Raw genomic sequence first — 25,804 nt, 5'->3', positions numbered from 1 at the left:
GCCACTTCTTTTTATGCTGTATATAAATGATTTTGTTGATGAAATAGATGGCTTTGTTGCCAAGTTTGCAGATGATATAAAGATTGGTGGAGGGGCAAATAGTGTTGGGGAAATCGAAGGACTTAGATTAGGAGAATGGGCAAGAAAGTGGCAAATGAAATATAATGCTGGAAAATGCATGGTCATGCACTTTGTTAGTAAAAATAAACGTGCAGATAATTCTTAAATGGGGAGAAAATCCAAAAATCTGAAATGCAAAAGGGACTTGGGCGTCCTTGTGCGGAACACTCTAAAGGTTAACTTGCGGGTTGAATCGGTGGTGACGATAGCAAGTGTAATGTTGGCATTCATTTCGAGAGGTCTAGAATACAAGAGCAGGGATGTGAATCTGAGGCTTTATAAGGCACTGGTGAGGCCTCATCATGAGTATTGTGGAGTTTTGGGCTCCTCCTCTTATGTGCTAGCATTGGAGAGGGTCCAGAGGAGGTTCACAAAGATGATTCCAGGAATGCAAGGGTTATCATACGAGGAGCATTTGATGGCTGTGGATCTGTATTCACTGGAACTTAGAAGGATGGTGGGGGGAAGGGGAGTGGGGGGTGGATCTCATTGAAATCTTTCAAACATTGAAAGGCCTGGACAGAGTAGATAGACACATAGAAAACCTACAGCTCATGCAGTTAATTTAGAAAATTACCCAGGGTTACCCATAGCACTCTATTTTTCTAAGCTCCATGTACCCATCCAACAGTCACTTAAACACCTCTATTGCATCTGCTCTGAAAAGTATGATTTCCATTGTGTGAGAGTCTAGGATAAGAGGGCACAGCCTCAGGATAGAGGGGCGTCCATTCAAAACAGATGCGGAGAAATTTCTTTAGCCAGAGGGTGGTGAATCTATGGAATTTGTTGCCACATGCAGCTGTGGAGGCCAGGTCATTGGGTGTATTTAAGGCAGAGATCGATATATACTTGATTGGACATGACATCAAAGGTTATGGGGAGAAGGCTGGGAAATAGGATTGAGGAGGAGAAGGAAAAGAATCAGGCATGATTGAATGGCGGAGCAGACTTGACGGGCCATATGCCCTAATTCTAATGTCTTATGGTCTTGACTTGATAGTTTTACAATCTTTCATCATCAGCTAACAAATTGCTTTAATCAGACTTAACAATCTTGTTTTAGTTAGAATTCTACAAAAAAACTGAAATTGATTTGGTTCTATCACATGATCTAAGTTTCCTAAAGACGCTTTTAACTCCCAGATCCTTCATTAGTATTTCATTGTTACACAATATTCGATTCAAATTTGTCTGTTTATTTGTTGTTTGTCAACATATCTAAAAGGCATCCCTATACCCTCTGAGTTCATCTTCCACGTTAGTGCAGGGTTTCAATTGCTTTCTTCATACAGATACCATTAAGACTGTAGGACATCGGAGCCAAATTAGACCATTTGGTCCATTGAGTGTATTCTGCTATTCAATCATGGCTGAATTAATTTCCCTTTTGATCTCATTCTCCTGCCTTCTCAATGTATCCTTTGATGCCCTTTCAATCAAGAACCAATTAATCTCTGTTTAAATATACTGAGTGACTAGGCCACAGCAATGATTCCACAGATTCACCAAGTAATTCCTCCTCATCTCTGTTCCAAAAAGACACCTTTCTATTCTGAGGCTGTGCCCTCTGTCCCAATTCTGTTCCATAAATGGAAACATCCTCTCTACATCTACTCCATCCAGGCAGCTATCTCCTACATAGTGGTGGCTACTGCTCGACTGCAGTGTTGTCCAACGGTGTTGGTAGTTCCAGATCCAGCAGCTGCAGTTTGGTGTATGTCCAATCTTCCATATTATTACTGTTTTAGTTTGCACAATTTATATGTAAATTTTTCATTATTATTGCATCACCCTTGTTACCTTTGCTCTTAATTTGCTGATTTTAATGTTATTATCATAAATGTTTTAATTAATAAGGAAATTATTAACTTAAATATTATTAGGATAGTGAAAACAGTGTACATGCTAATGTGCTGAGCTATTTTGAGGTTAAAGAAGAGGTAATGTTAGATCTTTTAAAGAGCTGTGCCCCAGGACCTAATGACGAATATCCTGGATTTGAAAGAAGGAAGTGAGGAGATTGCTAGGGCTTTGCCAAGGATTTCTGTCGTCAGCAATAGGCTTCTGGAGGACTGGAGAGTAGCAATTGTTGTGCCTTTGTTAAAGAATGTAATATGTGATTATCCAGTACAATTATAGGTCAGTGTGCCTCGTGTTAGTTGAGAAGCTTTTGGAGAGGGTATTGAAGAATATCATCTATGCACGCTTAGAAAGGCATGGCCTGTTTGGGGACAGTCAGCATGGCTTTGTACAAGCTTACAAACTTTTAAGTTTTTTTTTTGAGGAAATGACTAAGGTTTTTAATGATGGTAAAACAATATATATAATCTACATGGGAAGACATTTGATAAGGTTCCTCAAGGTAGGTAGAGGGAGAGAGAAATTAAAAATAAACTGAGGAACCGCCTCATCAAGCACCTCCACTCCATCCACTAACCATATGTTCCCAGGGGACAACCATTTTAACTCTTCTCCCCATTCCTGTTTTAACATGTTGATCCGTGGCATTCTCTTGTGCCACGATGAGGCTGCCTTCGGGGTGGAGGAGCACCCCTTGTATTTCAACTGGGTCGTCTCCAACCTGATGGCATGAATATCAATTTCTCCTTTTGGCAAAAAGATATTTCCCTCCCCCTCCCCTCTGTCTCTTACCTCTTGTCACTTGCCTATCATCTCCTCCTGGGTCCCCTCCTTCCTTTTCTCCTATGGTCCACTTTCCTCTCCTTTCAGATTCCTTCCCTTCACCTTCCTACCCACCTGGCTTCAATGATCACTTTTTTTGCTTGCTGCATTCCCTTCCCCCTTCCTTTTCAGTCCTGAAGAAGGGTCTTGGCATGAAACATCAACTGTTTATTCATTTCTATAGAGGTTGCCTGAGCTGTTGAGTTCCTCCAGGATTTAGTGTGTTGCTTTGGATTTCCAGCATCTGCAGAATTTTTTATGTTTATACTTTGTTGGTGCTGAAAGCATGCCAACCCTCGCGGGCTGCCTCCAGCACATACTTGGACTATTGACGTGAACCACACATTCACTGTATGTTTTGATGTATATGTAACAAATAAATCTAATGTATATGGATTTTATATGGCAAGGCTTTTTGACAAGGTTCCCCACAGAAGATCAAGAGGCATGAGATCTAGGGACACTTGGCTGCATGGATTCCAAATTGGCTTACCGTATTCTGCCTGAAGGTCGGTGACCAGTGGTGTTCTGCAGGGAACTGTGTTGGGACTCCTGCTTCTTGTGACTTCTATACATGACTTGGAGTATTGTGTTTAGTTCCATTCACCTCAAAATTGGAAGGATGAATAAGTGTTGAAAGGATGCAGAGGTGATTTACCAGGATGCTGCCTGGATTAGCGAACATGCCTTGTGTGGAAAGTTTGAGTGAGCTAGGGCTTTTCTCTTTGGAACAAAGGAAGATGAGAGGTGTATAAGATGATAAGAGGCATTGATAGAGTGAACATCCAGGGTGGAAATAGCTAATGCAAGGATCATAATTTTAAGATGATTGGAGAAAGGTACGGGGAATGACAAAGGTAGGTTTTTTTTTATATACACAGAGAATGGTTAGCATATGGAACACAGAGGCAGATACGTAAGGGGTATTGAAGAGATTCACATGGATGATAGAAAATGGAGGGCTATGTAGGTAGGCCTTGGAGTAGGTTAAAAGGTCACAATATCATGGGCCAAAGGGCCTGTAATGAGTTAAATGTACCATGTTCTAAGAGGGAAAGATGCTGTTGGCTAATGCTTTATACTCTCTTGGTTTTGTAGCTAGAAGCATTTTCCCAAAGAATCTCAGTATTAAATAGTTCTCAATATCCAGCCCAAAGTAAAGGAAAGATGAGTCTGGCAGTGAGATAGCCAAGATGCTCCATGAATGCATTCATTAGGAATTTATCCTATGATGTGGGGTGTGTTATATAATTGAGGAAAAAAGGAATTGGTCTGGACATTACCGTGAAGAGGGGAGTTACGAAAGAAGATACTTTACTGGACAGCTACGCAATTAAAACATTTTCATGCACATAGGCATGATTTTAACCATACAAGTAATAAATGATGGACTAGGTATTGAGTAAGTAGAAGAAGATTAATATTGCATCTAAGAATTTATCTCCCAACATTTAAAATAAAAAGTGGGACAAACTGAATCTCAGGAAGATGAAGCTACACTTTGTTACATATCACTGTACTCAACCTCATCATCATACTGACATTTGTTTTTCTTCACTACTCCAGAACTGTTACCATAAATGCCTTGATTTTCTGCTGCATCTGAAAAAATGTTCTTTTATGGATTACAATGAAAAGAAGTCATGTAATTTTAACTGAATTGGTGAGTGTTTTCTTTTTCCAGTCAGAATTAGATGTTCAAAATGTACGGTTTGATGCTTCAGTTCTAAGCAAAGGCAGTGTTCAGGAAAAGCTTCTTGATGACAAGGTTGTCAGAGAAAACTTCAAAGGCCAATGTGCACCACGTCATGAAAACTTAAGAGAATCAAATAGTACACACCGGGTCAGTGGTGAACAGAAAGAAAATGAACATCAGTTTGTACCATCTTTAATGTATTGTTCGTCAGAGGCTCCTATTTTTGAGCAAAATGTTGTACATACGTCATCTCATGGTCAAGATGCATGGACACAGACTGAAAGTTCATTGACATATATGGGTTGGTCAAATGTTGCTATTCAGTGCAATTTATCTGATGTTGCAGACAGTCTTTTTTTATGTGACAAAGAAGTAACCAATGTGGAAGATGACCAAAACTGTCTTGAGCAAACCACTAGGAGCCACTATAGTTCAGTTAAACAAAAAAATCACTGTTTGGATCATTAAACTGAAAATGATATGAATTTAGGCTGCAGGATGCATTTGGAAGTAGTGAATGGCACAAAATGTCTAAAAAAACAAAAATGAAGGCAAGACCAAAATTAATGCAAACTACAGTGGTTCACTTTCAAGCCACAGTATTTGTGGCAACAGTGAAATTCAACTTCCACAGGCTCAAAAGGTAAAGTGAACATTTCAAAATGAAAATTGTCTGCAACTTAACTGGATTCAGAATGTAATAAAAGGAATTAACAGATAAACTCTCAAGCATATAAAATATCTTTCAAGGCTAAGGGACAGAAACTAACTTGTTAAAATACACTATGTTCAATGATGGTTTGGTAATTATAGCTCTCTGTCCATCATTTTTCTGAAACTTTAGCAACTACTGACCTTAACAACTTTATGTATAGACTATTCAGCTGTTATTTTGGTTTATTTTTACTGAGCTATTTTGTTACAAAATGACTTTGTAGCTGACTTAGTGGATAAGTTCATTGCTTCTATGGCATTAAGTTATGTGGACAAAATCGATCCCATGTTTGAGCCTGAAATCGAAATGATTTCCACTGATATGCTCAGATGTTTCACTTAATTGCAGTATTGCAACATATGGATGAAATTCTTCATTTTCATAATCATTTAGTGACCCATGTATAGAAGTATTTTTGCATGAAGTTACTCACAAACTGCCAGAATTACAGACGTCGGGCAGCATTGAAGGAAAAAATATTTCAGTTCAATGACCTGCATCTAAACTGGAAGTTAGAGATCAACTGTTAAGTTGCAGAGGAGGGTTGTAGATAGAGATGATGCCTATGATAGGTTGGATCTTCAGTTCACTCTCTTTCTTTGAAACTTTATTTCATTAATTCTGCTGATGGAAACCCATTTTTATTGCTTTGCACCCAGTTCTTTTCAACTACAGCCATTAAACTCACTGTCACAGCTGCATCACATCTATCCATTCTTTTTTAGCAACCACACACTTGTTCACCCACACAACCAATAACTCAATTTATTCTTGAAATATTGTTCTCCTCTTATCCAGTACCCCTCTGTACAACATACAACTCCTGCATCCTCTTTCATCTGATGCAGGTTTGCTTGTATCCTTTCAGATTCCATTCATTCTTTGAAATTTAAGCACAACTTCAAATAAAAAATTAACAGTGCTTTGAATTGATACTAATTCCTTCAACATCTGAATATAAAATTGCTGATCATAATTACTTGGTTATACCAATGGATTACACAACTAAACCCTAAATCAAAAGAATATATTTCCTTGAATATTAAATGTAGGAATCACTGTAGGCCAATCTGGAAGAATATGGTAAAGTTCTTCTTTTATCCAAGTGTTTTATTCAGTTTGAAGCCATGCATGTCAGTAATACATATTAAATTTTTTAGTAAACTAAGTTTATAGGAAATCAAATTTCACATCTCTTGGCCTTGAAAGATTTTAAAATACGGGATTTCACAGCAAAGACACTAAAATTTTGTTCTTATTCTGGATAGGAATATAAATTCTTTGATACTTAACCTTGAATGTGCCAGACATGGAAACTGTTTTTTGTCTTATTTGCATTTAACATATTTAAATTGTGGATTTTCATTTACCACAATGCTAATTTGACATTGTTATGTTAAATATCAAATTATACAGATTTACGTCTGAGTCCAACCAAATGCCGAATATTATCCTTTGCCTCTCTCCTGGCTAGGCGCTTGATCCTCCTTAGATGGAGAGATGTTGCCCCGCCCACTCATGCTCAATGGCTTAATGACATTATGGCCTGCTTGGACCTCGAAAAAATTCATTATTCAGTTCTTAATTCAGACCTAAAGTTCCATAAGGTCTGGGGACCTTTTATTGAGTACTTTCATAACCTTCCTCTTGACTAGGGTTTTTTTTTTCTTTTCGGTCCCTTGCTTTCAGCTCTTTTTTCTGGTAGTAGGCATTACTATCCTCTGGTGCTAAGTGTATTCACAGTCTGGGAGTTTGATTGTCCTGATTTATATGCTCCATATTGTGTTGTGGTGGTCTGGAGTTTTTTTGTGTGTTGTGGGGCTTGGGGAGGACACTAAGTTTACTTGTCTTCAATTTAGGTGCTTTTTTTAAAATTCTCTTTCTCTGTATCATATTGTCATTGTATGCTTAATTTTGCACTGTATTAATGTTCCTCATTGTGATTTGGGTTTTTTTTTAATCTGTAAAATGTATAAAAAACTAATAAAAAATAAAAAAATAAAAATAAAAATATCAAATTATATTTGAAGATAACACAATATTGCTGATCAACTAAATGTTTATTTTTTCCTTGACAGCTCATTTGAGTCAACAATTCAATAACTAGATCCATATAATTTTATAGAAAGCATAACTATTAAAACATAACATTAACAAATCTGATTTTACAACACTAATGTACAAATATTATATTTTAATAAAGTTTAGGTCTCCCAGATGATAGTTATCCCCAGTACCCATTTTTAAAAATTGAATACTGTGTCGGAATTGCCAAGGTATCTAAATATTACATTTCATGGTGATCTTTTATTTCCTGTACTATGTAAAACAGTATATTTTTGTATTAGTTATTAGAATTAACTTCTGAATGTTGTAAGATTCCAGTTATTTAACAAATGGTGAATAGCTTTGGCTCATATCAGTAATGTTCATCGGAAACTACATTAAAAACAGAATAAAGGAAAATGGATTCTGATTATTAGTCCGTTTCACTGGAACATTACCTTTTAGTGTTAAGAAGTACTATACAGGTATTTATAAATATCAGTATTACTTTGTTTATAAATATTACATTCATTATGTGTATTGTTATTTATGATCACCATTTTATCATAGTAGCTTTGAAATACAATTCTTAGTACACATTGCAAAGATTACGTTGGTAATCCCAAAATATTCAACCAGCTACAAAGTACTCTTTAAAAATTTTACCATTAGACATCCATCATCCAATAAAGGGTCCCCTTCTTTTGATTTATACATACCATCTAAATGTAACACCTTCATTTCTGAAGTTCAGTTCTTAATTGGAAGATGTGCACATCTTAGTGCATGGAAACTAACATTTTAAAAATACATTCAGTCCAGTTTTATGGTCTCCATCTATATGCAATTCTGCATGAAAAATATACTCAACTCTGCAATATTCTGTCAGGTTATTAATATTACAATTAGAATATTTTTACATAAATAAACAGAATAATCTGTTCCATATAGAAATGCACTAGTACAACACAAGCATTTAACAATGTTGATTTTTATGTAGTGTGGACAGATGAAACACTTAATAGACCAAATTCAAAATATGCACAGTAAAATATGCACAATGGTTTGGTGAAACCATTGCAATAATTTAGTAATTAATAAGCACTTAAGTAATTAATAAGTATGTAACTTGACCAGACTATTATCTAGCAAATCTATAGGCAAATTTACTTCTGTTACTTTGAAATACCTGGCTAAATTTATTATGAATTTACAAGCTTTGGTGAATGATGTCTGATAACAAAATTCTTTTTTCCATTTTCACCAAACAGTGACCTGAGGCACTTAACAAATATAGCAGTTTCGCAAAGAGTTAATGTTTATATGTGCAAAGTTAACAAATGAGCAAACTGTTGGCATTAGAGTGAATAAATTTTGGAGACATCCATAACATTAGTCTGGTATTTCAAGTCTCAGAGGGGTCTACTGTTCCAAACTGTAAGTCTTATAATTCCTTTCAAGGTATTATTTTAAGAACTGACAGTCTGCACCAGAGACACAATTTCAGACATAAAATGTGCCTCATTTTGAGTAGTGATTTTTGTCAATGCTCTTGAGGTTATTTTTTCATTAATAGTGACTTATTCATACATTTCAAAGTACTGAATTCTTAAGATACATAAAGCTCTGACTGTAGTATTTTAAAACCAAAATGTACATAATTACTTCACACTGCAATGCAAAATAATACAATTTTGGTCCGCCCATTAAAAAAAAATTTGTAAACCAACCATGATTTAACAAATGAAGTAGGTTCATAGTAAGGTACAAAAAATGCTAGATTTAATGAGGAATTCAATATAATTTAAGTAGAAGTTCTGTTTGGTGTGAATGTTTCCCTTCTGCATTTGAGCACAGATAGCAAACAATGTTTGGTTTTCATTGATACCTTTAAAACAACTGCTACATAATGTTGTACTGCACTATCTGCTACTCAATTAAAAAGCTGTCTGCCTTGAGATTGGTGGTACGTTGTTCCAAAAAAATGGATATTTTTCATATTTAATTCTGTGGGATGCAGCATTTACCACAGGTGTGTTCAAATCTCTCTTTGGTTATCAAGATAATTGGAGATTTCTAGCCTCTATCTCCAACAAAATAGGAATCTCTGAATAAGTTTAGAGAAAATAAGCAGCAAAATAATTACACATTTAAAAATATACTAATCCAATATAATTTTGCTTTACTTTCTGCAGATCCCACAAGTACTTGTTGAATCTTAGCAGAGTTGTGTTAAGTAATATGAACCGTCAACCTTTAGCACCCATAGATAGCAATGATAGAAAATTGAAAGTCAAAGGCCACTTGTCTGCTACACAGTGACAAACACCACCTCCAAAAGGCATTTTAAAGGTATTTCTTCATAAACTGGGAAAAATTTGGAGACAAGGATCCAATCTCGTAGACTTCTGTCAGAATTTGTAATCTTCCATTTTGAAAACAAGTTAAACTGCTTTGTGACTTTAAAACTCAAATGTGATATGCATGTTGTTACATAACACAGATTTTGTTCAGTCATTAAAGATGATACCTTGTAAAGTTTAGTACTTTCACAGGGAAAGCTGGGAACTTATCTTAAAGCGGTAATGTCTCTTAAAATAATTACTCTTCATATAAATTGTTTTAGGACTTTTGACAGTGTGACTAGGCACTGGTAATACACTTCCCATCCACATTTAAGACTATCTTCTAATTAATATTCAAATATTCCTTAAGTTATTTCCTACTATATTTTGGTCTTAACACACTTCATTATCCAAGATGCCAGATTGCTGAAGATCTCTGCTATGTAACTGATCATGGGAATGTGTCAAAGATGATAAAGTTGACAGAAAGTCATGTTGTTGCCTCTGAGAAAGTTCAACTTCTGTGTAGACCTGAAGAAGAATCAGTGTTTTCCAGAAGAGAAATTGAGCAGAACATGATACAGACCATCAGCACTTGAATACACTACCACAGGCTACTTAGGATACTGGCTTTACATGGTTAACAAATAAGCATACTAAAATTAAGCTAAGGTGGTTGACTTTTTTAAAAGATTAAAGATTATAAATATAAAAGGTATTATAATATGAAATTACTACTTGCTACATCTTTAATCTGCATGAGTGACAGATGCAGAACCCAATGGCAGCAGCAAGTGCTGTTAACATATAATTCAGAATATGTTTGTTCGCCCACCTGTATACCACACAATGCCATCTTCATTTTCAGCTCTTTGAACAAGTGGACTAGAGGCTATAAAACAAAAATATAATGGTTTTCAATGACTAATAGAATTAGAGAGATTAGAAAAGAAACACGATTTGTTTAAGTTGAAGCAGCAGCATCGAAGTGCAGAATCAATCACCAAGCCAGAAGCAGGGAAGATGGACACCAAAACTCCATGATTCTTTAGAGCAATAATAAAAGACACCACAGCAGATCAATCTACATCAGAAGTATCATTATCAGAAAGATGATAATTGCTTCCTTTCACTCGAATATATTCAATGTGCCGACCTTCATCAGAATTCAGAAGGCCACATGTGCATAGTCGGTTCTCAAACAAGCTTTCAATTTCCTCCAACTTTATTCCCTTAGTTTCTGGAAGGCATCCATAAATGAAGAACAATCCTAAGGTAGCTAGACCAGCATACAAGAAGAAAACACCTGCAATGTAAAAGTAGAAAGTAATTTAAATCATTAATATGACATCTGGTGGATGATGGGAAAGTAATTGATATCACTGATAACATAAGAATATAAGAAATGGGTGCAAGAGTAAGCTATCTGGCCCATCGCACCTGCTCTGCCATTCATTAAGATCATGACAGGCCATGGACTTATCTACACCTACCTGCCTTTTCCCCATAACCTTCAATTCCCCTACTATGCAAAAATCTATCCAACCTTGACAAATGTATTTATTGAGGTAGCCTCCACTGCTTCACTGGGTAGAGAATTCCACAGATTCACCATTCTTTGACAAAAGCAGTTCCTCCTCATATTCATCCTAAACCCACTCCTCTACCCCCCCCCCCCCCCGAATCTTGGGGCTATGTCCCCTCGGTCTAGTCTCACTTACCAGTAGAAACAACTTTACTGCTTCTATCTTATCTATCCCTTGGATCATCTTATGTGTTTCTATAAGATCTCCTCTCATTCTTCTGAATTCCAGTGAGTACCATCCCAGGTGACTCAGCCTCCCCTGGTAGTCTAACCCATCATCTCTGGAATCTACCTGGTGAACCTCCTCCGCACTGCCTCCAAAACCGGTATATCCTCCTTCAAGTGAGGAGACCAGGACTCCATTCAGTACTCTAAATGCAGCCTCACCAGTACCCTATACAGCTGCAGCATAACTTCCCCGCTCTTAAATTCAATCCCTCTAGCAAAGAAGGCCAACATTCCATTTGCTTTCTTGATAGTCTGCTACACTGGCAAGCCAACCTTTTGTGGTTCATGCACAAGTACTCCCATGTCCCTCTGCACAGCAGCATGCTACAATTTTTTACCATTTAAATAAAAATCTGCTCTTTCATTTTACCTTCCAAAGTGGATGGCCTCCTATTTATCAACATTGCATTTCAAGTTGCCAAACCCTTGCCCACTCTCTTAACCTATCTATCCCTCTGCAGACTTTCTGTATCTTCTACACAATTTGCTTTTCCATTCAATTTAAGTTTGCTGATACAATACATTCGGTCCCCTCTTCCAGATCGTTAATGTATATTGTGAGCAGTTGCAGGCCCAGCACCAACCCCTGCGGCACCCTGCTCACCACTGATTGCCAACCAGAGTAACACTCGTGTATCCCAACTCCCTACTTTCTATCAGTTAACCAATCCTCTATCCATGCTAATTCATCACTCCAACTCTGTGCATCCTTGGCATCTTATCGAATGCCTTCTGGAAATCCAAGTAAATAACATCCATCTGTTCCCCTCTATCCACTGCGCTCACTATATCCTCAAAGAACTGAAGTAAATTTGTCAAACGGGACCAGCCTTTGCTGAACCCTTGCTGCATCTGCCTGATGGATCCATTTCTTTCCAGATGCCTTACTATTCAAGCATTTTCCCAACTACAGCTGTTAAACTAACTGGCTTACAGTTACCTGCCTTTTGCTTACATCCTTTTTCCAACAGTGGCATGACATTCACTGTCTTCCAATCTGCCAGGACATGCCCAGAATTCAGAAAATTTTGATAAATCATCACCAAAGCCTCGACTATAACTAATGCCATTTTTTCAGTACCCTGAGATACATTACATCAGGACCAGGGGACTTGTCTATCTTCAGGCCAACAGGTTTGCTCAGCACTAACTCTTTAGTGACTGCTATTGTATATCGAGGTCCTCACCTTCCATTGCATCCATAACATCTCTCTTTGGCATGCTAGGTGTGTCCTCCACTATGAAGACCAGGGCTCTCAAAAGTTAGTCAAAACCTCCTCATTACCCAATATCAATTCCACCTTCTCGCCCTCCAAGGGACTTGCATTCACTTTAGCCACCCTTTTTTGCTTTATTCAATTATAAAATCTTGTCTATTTTTAATATTTTGTGTTAACTTATTTTCATAATCTTCCCTTTCTTTACTGCTCACTTAAAGTTTTCCCAATCTTTCAGTTTCCCACTAGTCTTAGCAAGTTTGTTTGCATGAACATGAGTTCAATGCCTTCTTTTATTTCCTTTGTTATACAGGGCTAGCTCTCCTCACCCTTACTGTTCTTGCTTTTAACTGGAATATACTTTTGAAAGTAGTCTACTGTTCCTCAACTGTCCCACCATATAGCTTGTGTTCCCAGTCTACACTAGCCAATTCCTTCCTCATCTCACTGTCATTTCTATTCCCAGATGTAATAGTGGTCAGAGGCCCTAGGGTAACGGAGGAACTGAAGGAAATTCACATTAGGCAGAAAATGGTGTCAGGTAGACTGATGGGACTGAAGGCCGATAAATCCCCAGGGCCTGATGGTATGCATCCCAGGGTACTTGAGGTGGCTGTAGAAATCGTGGAAGCATTGGTAATCATTTTCCAATGTTCTATAGATTCAGGATTAGTTCCTGGGGATTGGAGGTTAGCTAATGTTATCCCACTTTTTAAGAAAGGAGGGAGAGAGAAAACAGGGAATTATAGACCAGTTAGCCTGACATCAGTGGTGGGGAAGATGCTGGAGTCAATTATAAAAGATGAAATAATGGCACATTTGGATAGCAGTAACAGGATCGGTCTGAGTCAGCATGGATTTATGAAGGGGAAATCATGCTTGACTAATCTTATGGGATTTTTTTGAGGATGTTACTATGAAAATGGACAAGGGAGAGCCAGGGTGTACCTGGACTTTCATAAAGCCTTTGATAAGGTCCCACATAGGAGATTAGTGGGCAAAATTAAAGCACGTGGTATTGGGGGTAGGGTACTCACATGGATAGAAAATTGGTTGGCAGACAGGAAACAAAGAGTAGGGATTAACGGGTCCTTTTCAGTACAGCAGGCAGTGATTAGTGGGGTACCGCAAGGCTCGGTGCTGGGACCACAGCTATTTACAATATACATTAATGATTTAGATGAAGGGATTAAAAGTAACATTAGCCAATTTTCAGATGACACAAAGCTGGGTAGTTGTGTGAAATATGAGGAGGATTTTAGGAGAATGCAGGGTGACTTGGACAGGTTGGGTGAGTGGGCAGATGCAGTTTAATGTGGATAAATGTGACGTTATCCACTTTGGTAGCAAGAACAGGAAGGCAGATTACTATCTGAATGGTGTCAAGTTAGGAAAAGGAGAAGTACAAGATCTAGGTGTCCTTGTTCATCAGTCACTGAAAGTAAGCATGTAGGTACAGCAGGCAGTGGAGAAAGCTAATGGCATGTTGGCTTTCATAACAAGGGGAGTTGAGTACAGGAGCAAAGAGGTCCTTCTGCAGTTGTACAGGGCCCTGATAAGATTGGAGCAACTGGGCTTGTATACACTGGAATTTAGAAGGATGAGAGGGGATCTGATTGAAACATATAGGATTATTAAGGGATTAGACACGCTAGAGGCAGGAAAAATATTCCTGATGTTGGGGGAGTCCAGAACCAGAGGCCACAGTTTAAGAATAAGGGGTAGGCCATTTAGAACAGAGTTCAGGAAAAACTTTTTCACCCAGAGAGTTATGGATCTATGGAATGCTCTGCCTCAGGAGGCAATGGAGGCCAATTCTCTGGATGCTTTCAAGAAAGAGTTAGAGCCCTTAAAGATAGTGGAGTCAAGGGATATGGGGAGAAGGCAGGAATGGGGTACTGATTGTGGATAATCAGCCATGATCACATTGAATGGTGGGGCTGGCTCAAAGGGCCAAATGGCCTACTCCTGCACCTATTTGTCTATTGTTCAGGCATAACACACTGATTTTAGATTGAACTATTGCATTCTCCTTTTGTATAAGAAATTCATTCATACTGTGATCATTCTTTCCAAGAGGATTCCTAACTACAAGATCACCAATTTTACCTGTGTTATTACACAGGACCAGATCTAAGATAGCACGTTCCCTTGTAGGTTCAGCAACATGCTGTTCAAGAAAGCCATCACGGATGCATTCTATGAAGTCCTCCTCAAGACTGCCTCAACCAACTTGATTCACCCAATCTATCTGCAAGTTAAAGTCCCCCATGATAATTGCTGTTCCATTTTTACATGCCTCAGATATTTCTCTGTTTATTGCCTGTGCCACTGTGATGTTATTATTCAGTGGCCGACAAACAGCTCAGATCAGTGATTTTTTCCCTTTACTATTCCTAATCTCTAACCAGATGGGTATGATTATATAATTCAGTTACAAAAAGGTCAAAATTTTGTTGATACAAATAAACATGTTTGAAAATTAGGAGATGGATAAATATGTCAAACTTGAAGCACAAGTAAATCCTTAAGTACATTAAATTGACATTGCACCTACAAATATACCTTAAACATTTTTAAGGAATAAAGTTTTACATTGATTATTAGCAGTGATGGTGGCACAAATAAAAATGTTATCATTGCTGAAAAAGAAGAAAAAAATTAATTAGGACTGCCAATTATAATAATACAAATTGGATAGAAACAAAAGCTTTGTGATTAAAACTTTACAGCAGTATATAATACTTTAAAAATTGTTTTCCTTTCACTACGCAAGCTGATCAATTGATTAAATAGTCGGAATTACCTTAAATTCTGAATTAAGAGATCCATCAGAATTTACTTATCAAGAAATTTATTGCCAGGCAGTAGTGTCAAACACACTGTATAATCATACAGTACATTGCATCCTAGCTCTTAAGTGTATTCTATTGAATTCTCAAAAATAAATTTGAGACAAAATACCAGTGGTGACACAACAATATAAGAATGTTTAGTATTGAAAATACAGTTGAATTTCAGATCCTTGAAAACTTTCTTCTCTACAAAATGATCACCTATTATTTTTTATTCAGTTGGTGCTGAATATTCATTAAGTATTCCAAATACATCCCTTCAAATAATCTAGAATGGTTTTGTTGAGAACTATGTGTTGTATATTGTATAGCAAGTACTTTTAGACATGAAATTGAGCCAGTGGGAGCCAACATTTTACAATTATCTGTTAGTATATAATATATTAAAGAACATTTAGTAAAGTGAAATTAATCTCCTACCATAATATGTGAGATACTCTGCCAAATGCAAAAATGTCACCGATACAAGGACATTGAAAATCCAGTTGACTCCAGAAGCCATTGCATTCCCTGTACTTCTTGCCCACATGGGATATATTTCAGAATTTACTGTCCAAGGCATAGAACCCATTCCTAAAAAAGGTACAAAATTAAGTTAGAGCTAATCCCATAGAATGAAAATTGTATGTGTAATAATATAACAATGAAGCTGGGCTCCATGGCAGAATGCCACAGAGGAGCACCTCATCTCAGAATGAAGCCCCTTTGGTATAAAATCTGGCATAGGATTAACTGAGGCCATCAAAACTCAGTTTTCATATCTGACTGCAATTCTAGAACACAGATGTGCAGTTAAACACGGAAGTACAAAGGCTGCTGTGAAAGATACAATGTTTCAAACAGTTCATTGTGATTGTCCTTAATGATATATATATTCAATGTCTGTGAACATTGAATTCAGCACATGCTGAATAATGGGTTGAAAGGTCCCATTAGAAAGCTAAGAATGTGATGGCTTAATTACTGTCAAATAATTTCTCCAGTTTTAAATTTTATCTTGAAATTACAGGCACTCGTATTGGAAATCTAAAAGTCACAGTATTTTCCTCTGCCTCTTTTCCCTACTTTTGAATTGCAGCAGTATTTCTCCATTTCATTCTGTTTCTTTGTGTATTTTCCATTTGTGTATTTTCTAATTTTGACACTGTGCCTGCGTGAGGATTCTTCAAAGTAATTGGGAGAATTATGTTTACATGTATATGCTCAGATTTTATTGGTACCACACCAAGAACAATGTTGGATCACATGGTTAATATGCTTGCAAAAACTGCGGTGGTTGTCAGTAAGATGAACACCAAGCATCATTCTTTGTAGTGAATTACAAAATATGGATCCATTAGAGAGAGAAACAAGAGACTACAAGTGGTGGAATCTAGAGTAAAAATCACTGGGGGAGCTCAGCAGGCAGACCAGCATCTGTGGAGGTGAAGAAATTGTTGACATTTCAGGTAAAAATCCTTCATAAGGACAGAGTTGAGGTGGGAGATGGGCAGCTTAGACAGAACCTGGGCACCACAGTAGTGTAGCAGTTAGCATGACACTATAGCAGCTTGCGGTGTCAGAGCTTAGAGTTCAATTCCAGCATCTTCTGTAAGGAGTTTGTACATCCTCCCCGTGTCTGTGTGAGTTTCCTTAGGGTGTACCAGTTTCCTTTGCCAGCAGCCATAGACCACAGACACAGATTTTAATGTTAAACAAATATATTTTTAATACCTACCCAAAATATAGACAATTAAAACAATTGCTCCCCTAACCAAAAATTAACAGTGCACTGCATCTTAGCTCACAAACTGTGGAGGTCTGAAAACAGTTCCTCCCAAGTCTTACTCAAACAGAGTCCTAGGATGGTAATCCAGAAGGTTCTGGAATCCATAGGAACAGGTACAGGTGTCTGTGAGGAAGGGTTCATAAATCCACATTAAGATGACACAAGCTGACCGTCAGGGAAAATTCCAGAGAACAAGTGATTGTCACGTAACACACTGTGTAATGAGATGACGGTCACAGAAGATTCCAGAAGTTGAGTGGTCGTCACTTAAATACTAGAGTCCATGCAGGGATAACAAAGTGATGCTCAAGTTCCAAAATCCACATAGGGATATCACAAGGTGACAGTCACGGAATATTCCTTAACACCAATGGTCGCTACATAACACACCCGAATCCATGTATGGATTAACAAAATGTGGTCGCCACAGAATACTCCAGAAATCCGAGTATGGATCATACAAAGTGACAGTCACGTATCCAATATGCACTGTGTGCCGCAAATTATCACAATCTTCCGGACACAGAGAAAAATTGGGAACGCCCACTGCTGTAGCGAACTCTTCAACTAACTCAACTCCCCTCACTCTCTTGCTGGTAGCTCACAGTCCGTTGCATCGCTTAGCTGCAGAAATTTTCAGAAACCTCCTGAATTCAATCGAAAAAGCCTTCACTCGTTTGTTATGACACCATCCCCTACACCCTATCCAGGCGCCCCTAAATGACACTTACAGTTAATACAAGCAACGTTGACATGTAACACCTTCCACAGTCCAAAGATGTACTGCCTACTAGGTTAGTTGGTCATTGTAAATTGTCCTATGATTAGGCTAGGGTTAAATAGGTGAGATGCTGGGGTATGTGGCTCATTGGGCCAAAAAGGCCTGTTCTGTGTTATATTTTTAAATAAGTAAATAGCAGTGGTGAGACAGGAATCTGGAGGGACCGCTGGACTGTGGGGTGAGAGATAATGGGAAGATAGGAGGAGAGAGATGAGTAGATGAGGGAGACATGGAGGAAATGGTCCTTGCAGAAGGCAGAGGAAAGTGGGCAGAAGATGATGTGGCATTATTACAGCCAGCAGAAATGGCCAAGGAAGAAATGCTGGATCTGGATGTTTGTTAAGTTGTATAGCACACATCTGTACCTAGAACATTTTTCCTTACACTAAAAATTAGTTTTAGAAACTAGATATGTAGTGGTAAAAATGAGCTTTACTGCTTTTATCAAGGATTTGTTTATGTAGGAGAGAAGGCTGAGAAAGTCTGTACTGTGCAGTACTGTTAAATGTTCTTTATAACAAAATATATGACCACATGAGTAACAAGAGAAAAGTTTCATACCTGGTGCAAAAAAAACAAGATACAAGATAAGACCCAGTAACGCTGTCCAGGAATATTTTGTGGGGCAGAAGTTGAATGCCCAAGATACTCCTTCTTTCTTAAACTCAGACTCATTACTGCATCTGTAAGGGACAATGAAGATTATTGCAAGTGATACTGTAATGTAATATAAATGGCAAAATAACATCTTGAAAATACTCCTTGTTGAAGAACAATGTTATGAGTATAAACCTATTCAAGTATTTAAGTTTAAGAAAATTTAAATCAGAAGCAATTTCAAATGACTGCATCAGCTGAGACTGACCAGGGAAATGGACAACCCAGTACAAGAAGATTCACAGAGAAGTAACTTACCTCAGCTAATTAGCATTGTGTGAAAATATTCTTTTTGAGAATGTTTATTAATGTAAGCTTTTTATTATAGGGTATATAAGGGACCATTCTCCTTTTCTTCCATCAACAATAATGCAATGGCCGAATTCTGTCTGCTCTAAACATGCCCAATAAATTGTTTCCTCATCTTTCTCCTAAGCTGCTTAGGTGGTTATTTTAAATTGATGAACTTCATCACCAAGTCCATAATCAGAAGGATGAAATGAGAACCTAAGCCTATTGTCCACTTGTAAAGCAAATTTGAAGCCTTTGTATTGCTTTTTGTGGCTTAGTGGCAGATGTTGTCAAGTAATACTCCTACACTGATTTTTGCTTTCTTTACAGCATGAAATTACGAAACATTAATGCAAGAAAATTGTTCCACGGTGGGATTCACACAAGGCTCAACACTTAGTCTCATGATGATGAATGATTTAGAGTTAGAAAAGATGAAGGAGCATGAAAAAGATATCTGATGTTACAAAAATGAGTATTGAGGCTGACCACGAATTGAAAAGTTTAGAAATAAGGAAGAAATTAATGGATAAGGAATTGGGAAAACTTAACATGTGAGATCTGACAGGCGATGTAATAAAGTAAGCAACTACACAATGAGTAGGACGACACAAAAAGGTCTGCAGGAACAGAGCTGAAGTGTTTGTTCATTAATTCCTAAAGGTCAACAGAGTGGTTAAGAAGGCAGACAAAGGGGCCTTACTTTATTAAATGAGGCATAGAAAATAAGAGCAGGGATGCAAGTTAAGGCTTTGCAGAACACTACTTAGGCCACAGGACTGTAAAAACAACATATGAGGAAAGATGGTTTTGTCGATAAATATCTGAGACATACAAAATAAAGTTATGGGGGGGACAAGGATTCAAACCAACTTGTTCAAAGATTGAAGAGGAAATGAAGAAATTTTCATTTCACCCAGATGGTGATGGAGATTTTGAACTTTGTACGAAAGGTGAGTAAAGGCAGAAAACTTCTAATTGTAAAAAAAAAACTGCTTAACTCAGCTGATCAAACACCATCAGTGAATAGAAAGAAACTTGTTATAAATTCTGGTATAACTGATATACCAAGACAGTAAACTGTTGTGCATTATTCTACTAACACACACTTGTACGAGTTCTTATTTGATATTTGGATGCTTGAATTTGTTCCTCAATACATTTTATTCAATACTATTGCAAGACATACATTTCTATGGATGTACAGTGAAGAGCATTCTGACTGGTTGCATTCCAGTCTGGTATGGAGGCTTCAATGCACAAGAGGCTGCAGAGGATACTGGACTTAGATAGCTCCCTCACTGGCACAACCTCCCCCACAATCAAGGATATCTTCAAGAAGCGGTGGCTCAGGAAGGCAGTATCCACCAGTAAGCGCCCTCAGCATCTGGGACAAGCATCATCTCATTATTAACATCAGGGATTGGGTACGGGAGCCTGAACATCCACACTCAAATGTTTTAGGAACAGTTTCTTCTCCTCTGCTATGAGACCTCTGAATGGTCCATCAACACTATCTCATTACCATTTTTTTTTACAATGTTTTGTAATTTTATGTTTTTGTATTGCACTACTACTGCAAAACAAAAAATCTCATGTCATCTCAGCAACAAGAAATAGGATTCTGATTCCATCCTATCATGGAACATGACTTCTCTTCTAAACCCGGCAAGTTGTAAATTAAATGGAAGACAGTGATTTCTTAACTGTTTTGGCACAAATGATTGTTAATATTTCAGGTTCTACCAATAAAAATGTATACCACTACTTCTCTGTTCAACCTTCTATGCATATTTATATATGAATTAAGTGCCATGACAAAAACTGAGCTGGCAAAAGCTGCTGCTTCTATTGACCAAGTATATTTTAAAACAGACAATTTCTCGAAATCCTGTCAAAAGGTTTGACCCCATTATTCTTGTTTTAGGCACTACTTATTTATTTTTGTATTTTATGTATTTACACAGTACTGCCGCAAAACAAGTTCATGCTCATAAACAGTAAGTCAGTGCTAGTATATCTGATTCCATGTGGATTAAATAAAAATTATTTAAATGTTCAGTATTTAACAGTGCTTGACTACAATGATATTCAGAGATTTCAGTTCTTTAGATCGAGCCACATTAGAACTATTTTGATAGGTGGTATTTTAATTGCAGTTTATCACTAATGCACACTTGCAATCCTTTGAAAAGCCATCAGTTTGACCACAAGGTACAGGAGCAGAATTAGGCCATTTGGTCTGCTACATCATATCATCCTGGTTAAGCCGATTCTCCGCTCAGCCCCAATCTCCTGCCTTCTCCCTCCTGTGGCAACAACTTCCACAGAATCACCACTCTTTAGCTGAAGAAATACCTCCTCATCGCCATTCTAGAAGGACACCCCTCTATTCTGAGGCTGTGACCGCTGGTCTTAGACTCTCCCATCATATTTGAAGCAAGCAATTTTTTTTTCCAGGAGACAACTTAATTTAAAATAGCATTATTTTACACTTGTCCCGGTTTTGCTACTTTAAGCTGATGTTTAAAGATTTGAAAATAGCACACACATATTCTGGCCAATTTTGGACAGACAGCAAAGTAACACAAAGGGTTGCAGATTCATATTTTTGGATGTATATTCTTTGTCAAACACCACTTTTGACTCAGGTACAATACTACCTTTTCTTTTCTCCCAATATACAATCTAGCTTCTCCTTCAATCGGCTTTATCTGCATTCATAAAGATTAAAAATACACAACTTGAGTCTTGTACCTGCCCCAGGCAGCATTGGTATCAGATTTGTTGCTCACAGGAACACAGGATGATGCTGTTACATTAGAATGTTGCATTTTAAAACAGAAGCCACAGTTTGGATCCAAGATACAACTGTCACAAAATCTAGAAGTAAAAGAAATCAGTATAAAGTTTGGTAATTTCTGAAGAAAACATATGTATGTTTAAGTATATTTGATTTACAATATCTCAGAAAGAATTAAAGTGAAATTGTTCCCATATGCCTGTAAGGAGTTTGTATTTTCTCCGCTTGCGTTTCCTCCAGGTGCTCCGGTTTCCTCCCACAGTCCAAATACCTACCGGTTAGTAGGTTATTTCCTCATTGTAATTAGTCCTGTAATTAGGTTAGCATTAAATTGGGGGATTTGCTGGGCAGTGTGGCTCAATGAGCCAAAAGGACCCACTCCACAGTGTATCACTATCGTAATAAAAATAGTTTACGCTATTATGTTTATGGCATTGCAATTTAAGTCATTTTATAGTTCATGAATCACACTTCAAACTCTATTTTTAAGCTTATGAATGATATATGACTTGGCACCAGCTTGAACAGAAATGTATTTTTTACAATATCATGTTCTTACAGTCTATTACTTCCATTTTGAAGTAAGCATTTATCACTTTTTTTATTCTTTCACCTAGAAGTTGCAGTTTATAACATCACTAAGTATGATCAGTGACAGCAGAAGCACCACAACAATCAGGTAAATGCAGTCTCAATCCATTGTCACTGCAATGCCATACAGAACAGAATGAGACTTGCCTGTTCAATCAGGTTAAATTTCATATTAACATATTAATAACAACACTTCCAAATTAGAAAATCTGTTAAGCTATTGTTAACACTTTTAATGTAAAGCATAAGATAGGAAAATTAATTTGTCTGATAATATTTTAGTTTGATCTGTATCCTACATGGGCAATTTTCTTTTTATTGATTACAGTGAGATTTCAGAAGCACTCTAAAGCAAGGCCTACACAAAATGTAATATAGGTCAGCATTTAAGAGGAAAGGCACTGAGAAGAAAATGAGAATGCTTCCTCAAGCATTTTCATTAAGTACACCATGGCATGGATATCATCCTCCATATTGAACTTTTTCCCATGTTCAATATCATTTGAAATGGAGTTAGAATATGCTTGCATTTCATGCTGAGATGACAGAACTTCAAAACACTTGCAGACAGAAATCAGTTATCTTGCATAATATACAATGACAATAGTTCCACAGAAATGCAAAGATATCTTGCAAGAAGAAAGATAATTGAATGATGTCAGGTCTTTTGTGATGTAACAGGTGAGATGGTTTTATTGCAAGAACAAATATCCATAGCACAGTGTTTTGTGAACCACCCTTAGTATGGACACCGTATACCTCACCATTTATCCAGATATTTTGAAGATGATACAACTGGTGTAACGTATTGTATACTACAATGGGCAGACCTGCTAACCTGATGTCAGTAGGAAATATAATACAATCTATTACTAAAAAATCAATAGCACTGTAATAGTATGGAAATCCAACAAGACTGCTGTGTGCATACATCTACTGATGCTTCTGGACACATCATCAGTGATGTTCCTGGAATCATCGGGTGTTTTCAACATCATACACCCTTCTCCAGGTGACCCAGTGGGGGCTGATCAGACCCCAGCTTGTGTCCAGATGGCTAGCTACACATGACTCCATGGCTCCCCTCTCTTGAGCCGCAGCCACCCTGAGGCCCTCTCTGACAAGTCTTAATTATTGTGAAATTACATCTGGCATCTGAAACAAATGTGGATTCTCAATTTTCCAAAACTCAGTGAATACTTTTTTTAAAAAAAAACATTTTTTTTATTTTGGCATATTTTCTTTCTCTTCACCTGATTTGTTATCAAATCAAATTTACAATAATCTGAATGATTATGCAAAAGGCTTGGTATTCAGGCACACTGGAGGGTGGTGCTCAGCTCAACAACAATTGCAATGACAGTTCAGGAAGTGGCTACATCTACACTTTCCTGTAACCTCACTATCTAAGCCAAACAGTCAGTACTATGTTGGTATGATTTGCCTATCTGACTATTTGTGGTGAAAAATCCTGTAGATTAATTGCTGGATAGCTGGGAATATTTGATTTCTGGCTGGCCCTGTTTTCTCACAATAAAGTCTGTGAGTTCAAATACCAATTAACTACCATCTCTTCTCTTGGTCTAGCTCCCTGTGCAATGTTAATGGAGGTGTTCAGCTGTGTAGAAAATATTCATTCCAATCTCCAGATCTCTCTATTCTCTGGCCCTACCCTTGAATCTGCCTTTTCAACAATCTCCATTCCTGACTTATGGATTTATAATGACTTCAAGTCAATTCTTTAATAAGAATCTGATCACTCAGCTAATCCTGTCTCTGTGGCTTGGGGAAGGAACATCAACTTTGCAACTTCCTGATTTCTGCATTTAACTGCATAGTCACGATTGTTTCAAACTTCTGTCCACTTTACACTTAAGCAATTTAATAGTTTCATCAACACTTCTACTGAAAAATCCATGGTTATCAATAAGTGAGGTCTGATAATGGGAGAAAATAAATCAGACCAATGTTCATATTTTAATCATTGCTGAAAATTTTGGAAGTTATTAATGGGATCAAAATTTCTCTAAAGTGTGATTCTCATCTTCCTCTACAAATTTGTCTCTTGTTCTATTTTTACTTTACAATTGTTAATGAATGATCTCTACATCTGGATAACATCTGGATAGATGTCAAAGAAAATCACGATCAAATTCAGAGGAGCATCTCTCATGTTATGTAACCCAATAAGCAAAGAGTGCCATGGATGCCAAAAAGGGCTGGCATAATTCAAGTTATTCAGGAAGTTGCATACAGAATTATTTGTCTGTGTTAATTTTATTAACACATATTGAAAAAGTTAATCATTTCCAATCTACATGCCAATGAAATTCCACCATCCTAGAAGACACAGTGAAAGTGAATTTCTTATGTCAATAATCGGAAGTATTTCATTTATACTTTGTTAACTCCTTTTTCTGTGGTGGACTTCTTTAAAAAACACTCACTATTCCCTTTATAAGAAACTTAGCAAGTATGGTGTTTGTGCAAAAAATACAAACTACTGGCAAAACTCAGTGGGTCAGGTAACATCTGTAGAAGCAAATGGACAGTCAATGTTTTGGATTGGGACCCTGCAGCAGAAGTAAAGTGTAGAGAGAAGATGATAAAAAGTGAGTAATAAAAAGGTGAGGATGTGATAAGTGGGATCCAATTGAGGAGGGTTAATGGGCAGATGTATCCAGGTGGGGAAGGGGGTAATAGAGATACCAGCAGAGGCTAGCAGGTAATTAGCAGAGACAAAAGGCTGCAGTTGGTATCTGATGAAGGTGATAAGTGGAACCAAATGAGGGATGCTGAGCACATTTGACTGGTGGTGGGGTGGGGTAATGGGTGAGAGGCAGATGGAATGATAAGGGGAAAGTAAAAGCTGGTTTATTCAGGATTGCGTGGGAAATGAAGGTCTGTGAGAGGGGATTTGGATGGATCAGGAGGACAGAGAAACTAATAAATGAATCTGAGTTACCTGAAATTGGAGAATACAATGTTTGTGCCAATGGGTTGTAGGCTACCCAGGTGGAATGGTGGAATACGAGGTGATATTCCTCTAGCTAGTCTTTAGCTTGACCCTGGTAGAGGATAGACAGGTCGAGACGGGAACAGGGAGTGGAACTGACAGGGCTTGCAGCTAGGAGTTCAACTGGCAACTGTGGATAGATGGTCAAGAAAGTGGGCCGCCCAGAATGTTTTCGGTCTCACCAACGTACAGTAGCTATATCGAGAGCACTGAATACAATAGGCAGTGTTGCAGCATGTGCATGTCAATCTCTGCCTCACCTGAACGGGATGATTAGGTTCCAGTATGGTGGGGAGAGGTGGTTTTGGGATAGGTGTTACACTCCTTACGTTTGCAGGGAAAAGTGCTAGCAGCAAGGAGGGGTAGGTGGGGAAAGTGCTTCCTACAGAAAGCAATGGAATGTGA

At 37.6% G+C, this 25,804-nt stretch overlaps 2 protein-coding genes across 11 annotated transcripts in view; one reads left to right on the top strand and one right to left on the bottom strand.

Annotated features, from left to right (window-relative positions):
- The window catches only part of LOC132403829 (uncharacterized protein C12orf40-like), an 80,468-nt gene extending 72,535 nt beyond the window's left edge, over positions 1–7,933 (top strand). For 5 of the 6 annotated variants that reach the window (XM_059987548.1, XM_059987549.1, XM_059987552.1 and 2 more), the window contains one exon: positions 4,490–7,933. In XM_059987548.1, coding sequence (XP_059843531.1) covers positions 4,490–4,969 — 480 coding nt within the window. In that variant the 3' untranslated portion in view covers positions 4,970–7,933. Of the gene's footprint in view, positions 1–4,371 lie in introns of all 6 variants that reach the window. The other variant, XM_059987553.1, reaches the window with a different exon arrangement.
- The window catches only part of LOC132403828 (proton myo-inositol cotransporter-like), a 207,505-nt gene that overhangs the window by 51,408 nt on the left and 130,293 nt on the right, over positions 1–25,804 (bottom strand). For 3 of the 5 annotated variants that reach the window (XM_059987547.1, XM_059987542.1, XM_059987543.1), the window contains 5 exons: positions 21,747–21,872; positions 18,603–18,724; positions 15,913–16,065; positions 10,764–10,913; positions 10,443–10,499 (listed from right to left, as the gene is read on the bottom strand). In XM_059987547.1, coding sequence (XP_059843530.1) covers positions 10,443–10,499; positions 10,764–10,913; positions 15,913–16,065; positions 18,603–18,724; positions 21,747–21,872 — 608 coding nt within the window. Of the gene's footprint in view, positions 1–7,275; positions 10,914–15,912; positions 16,066–18,602; positions 18,725–21,746; positions 21,873–25,804 lie in introns of those variants that run through there. The other 2 variants (XM_059987545.1, XM_059987544.1) reach the window with 2 other exon arrangements.

Source organism: Hypanus sabinus, chromosome 13 (assembly GCF_030144855.1).
Source record: "Hypanus sabinus isolate sHypSab1 chromosome 13, sHypSab1.hap1, whole genome shotgun sequence".
Lineage (NCBI taxonomy): Eukaryota > Metazoa > Chordata > Chondrichthyes > Myliobatiformes > Dasyatidae > Hypanus > Hypanus sabinus.
Note: the sequence above shows the minus strand (reverse complement) of the source record. Positions and strands in the feature narration are given on the sequence as shown.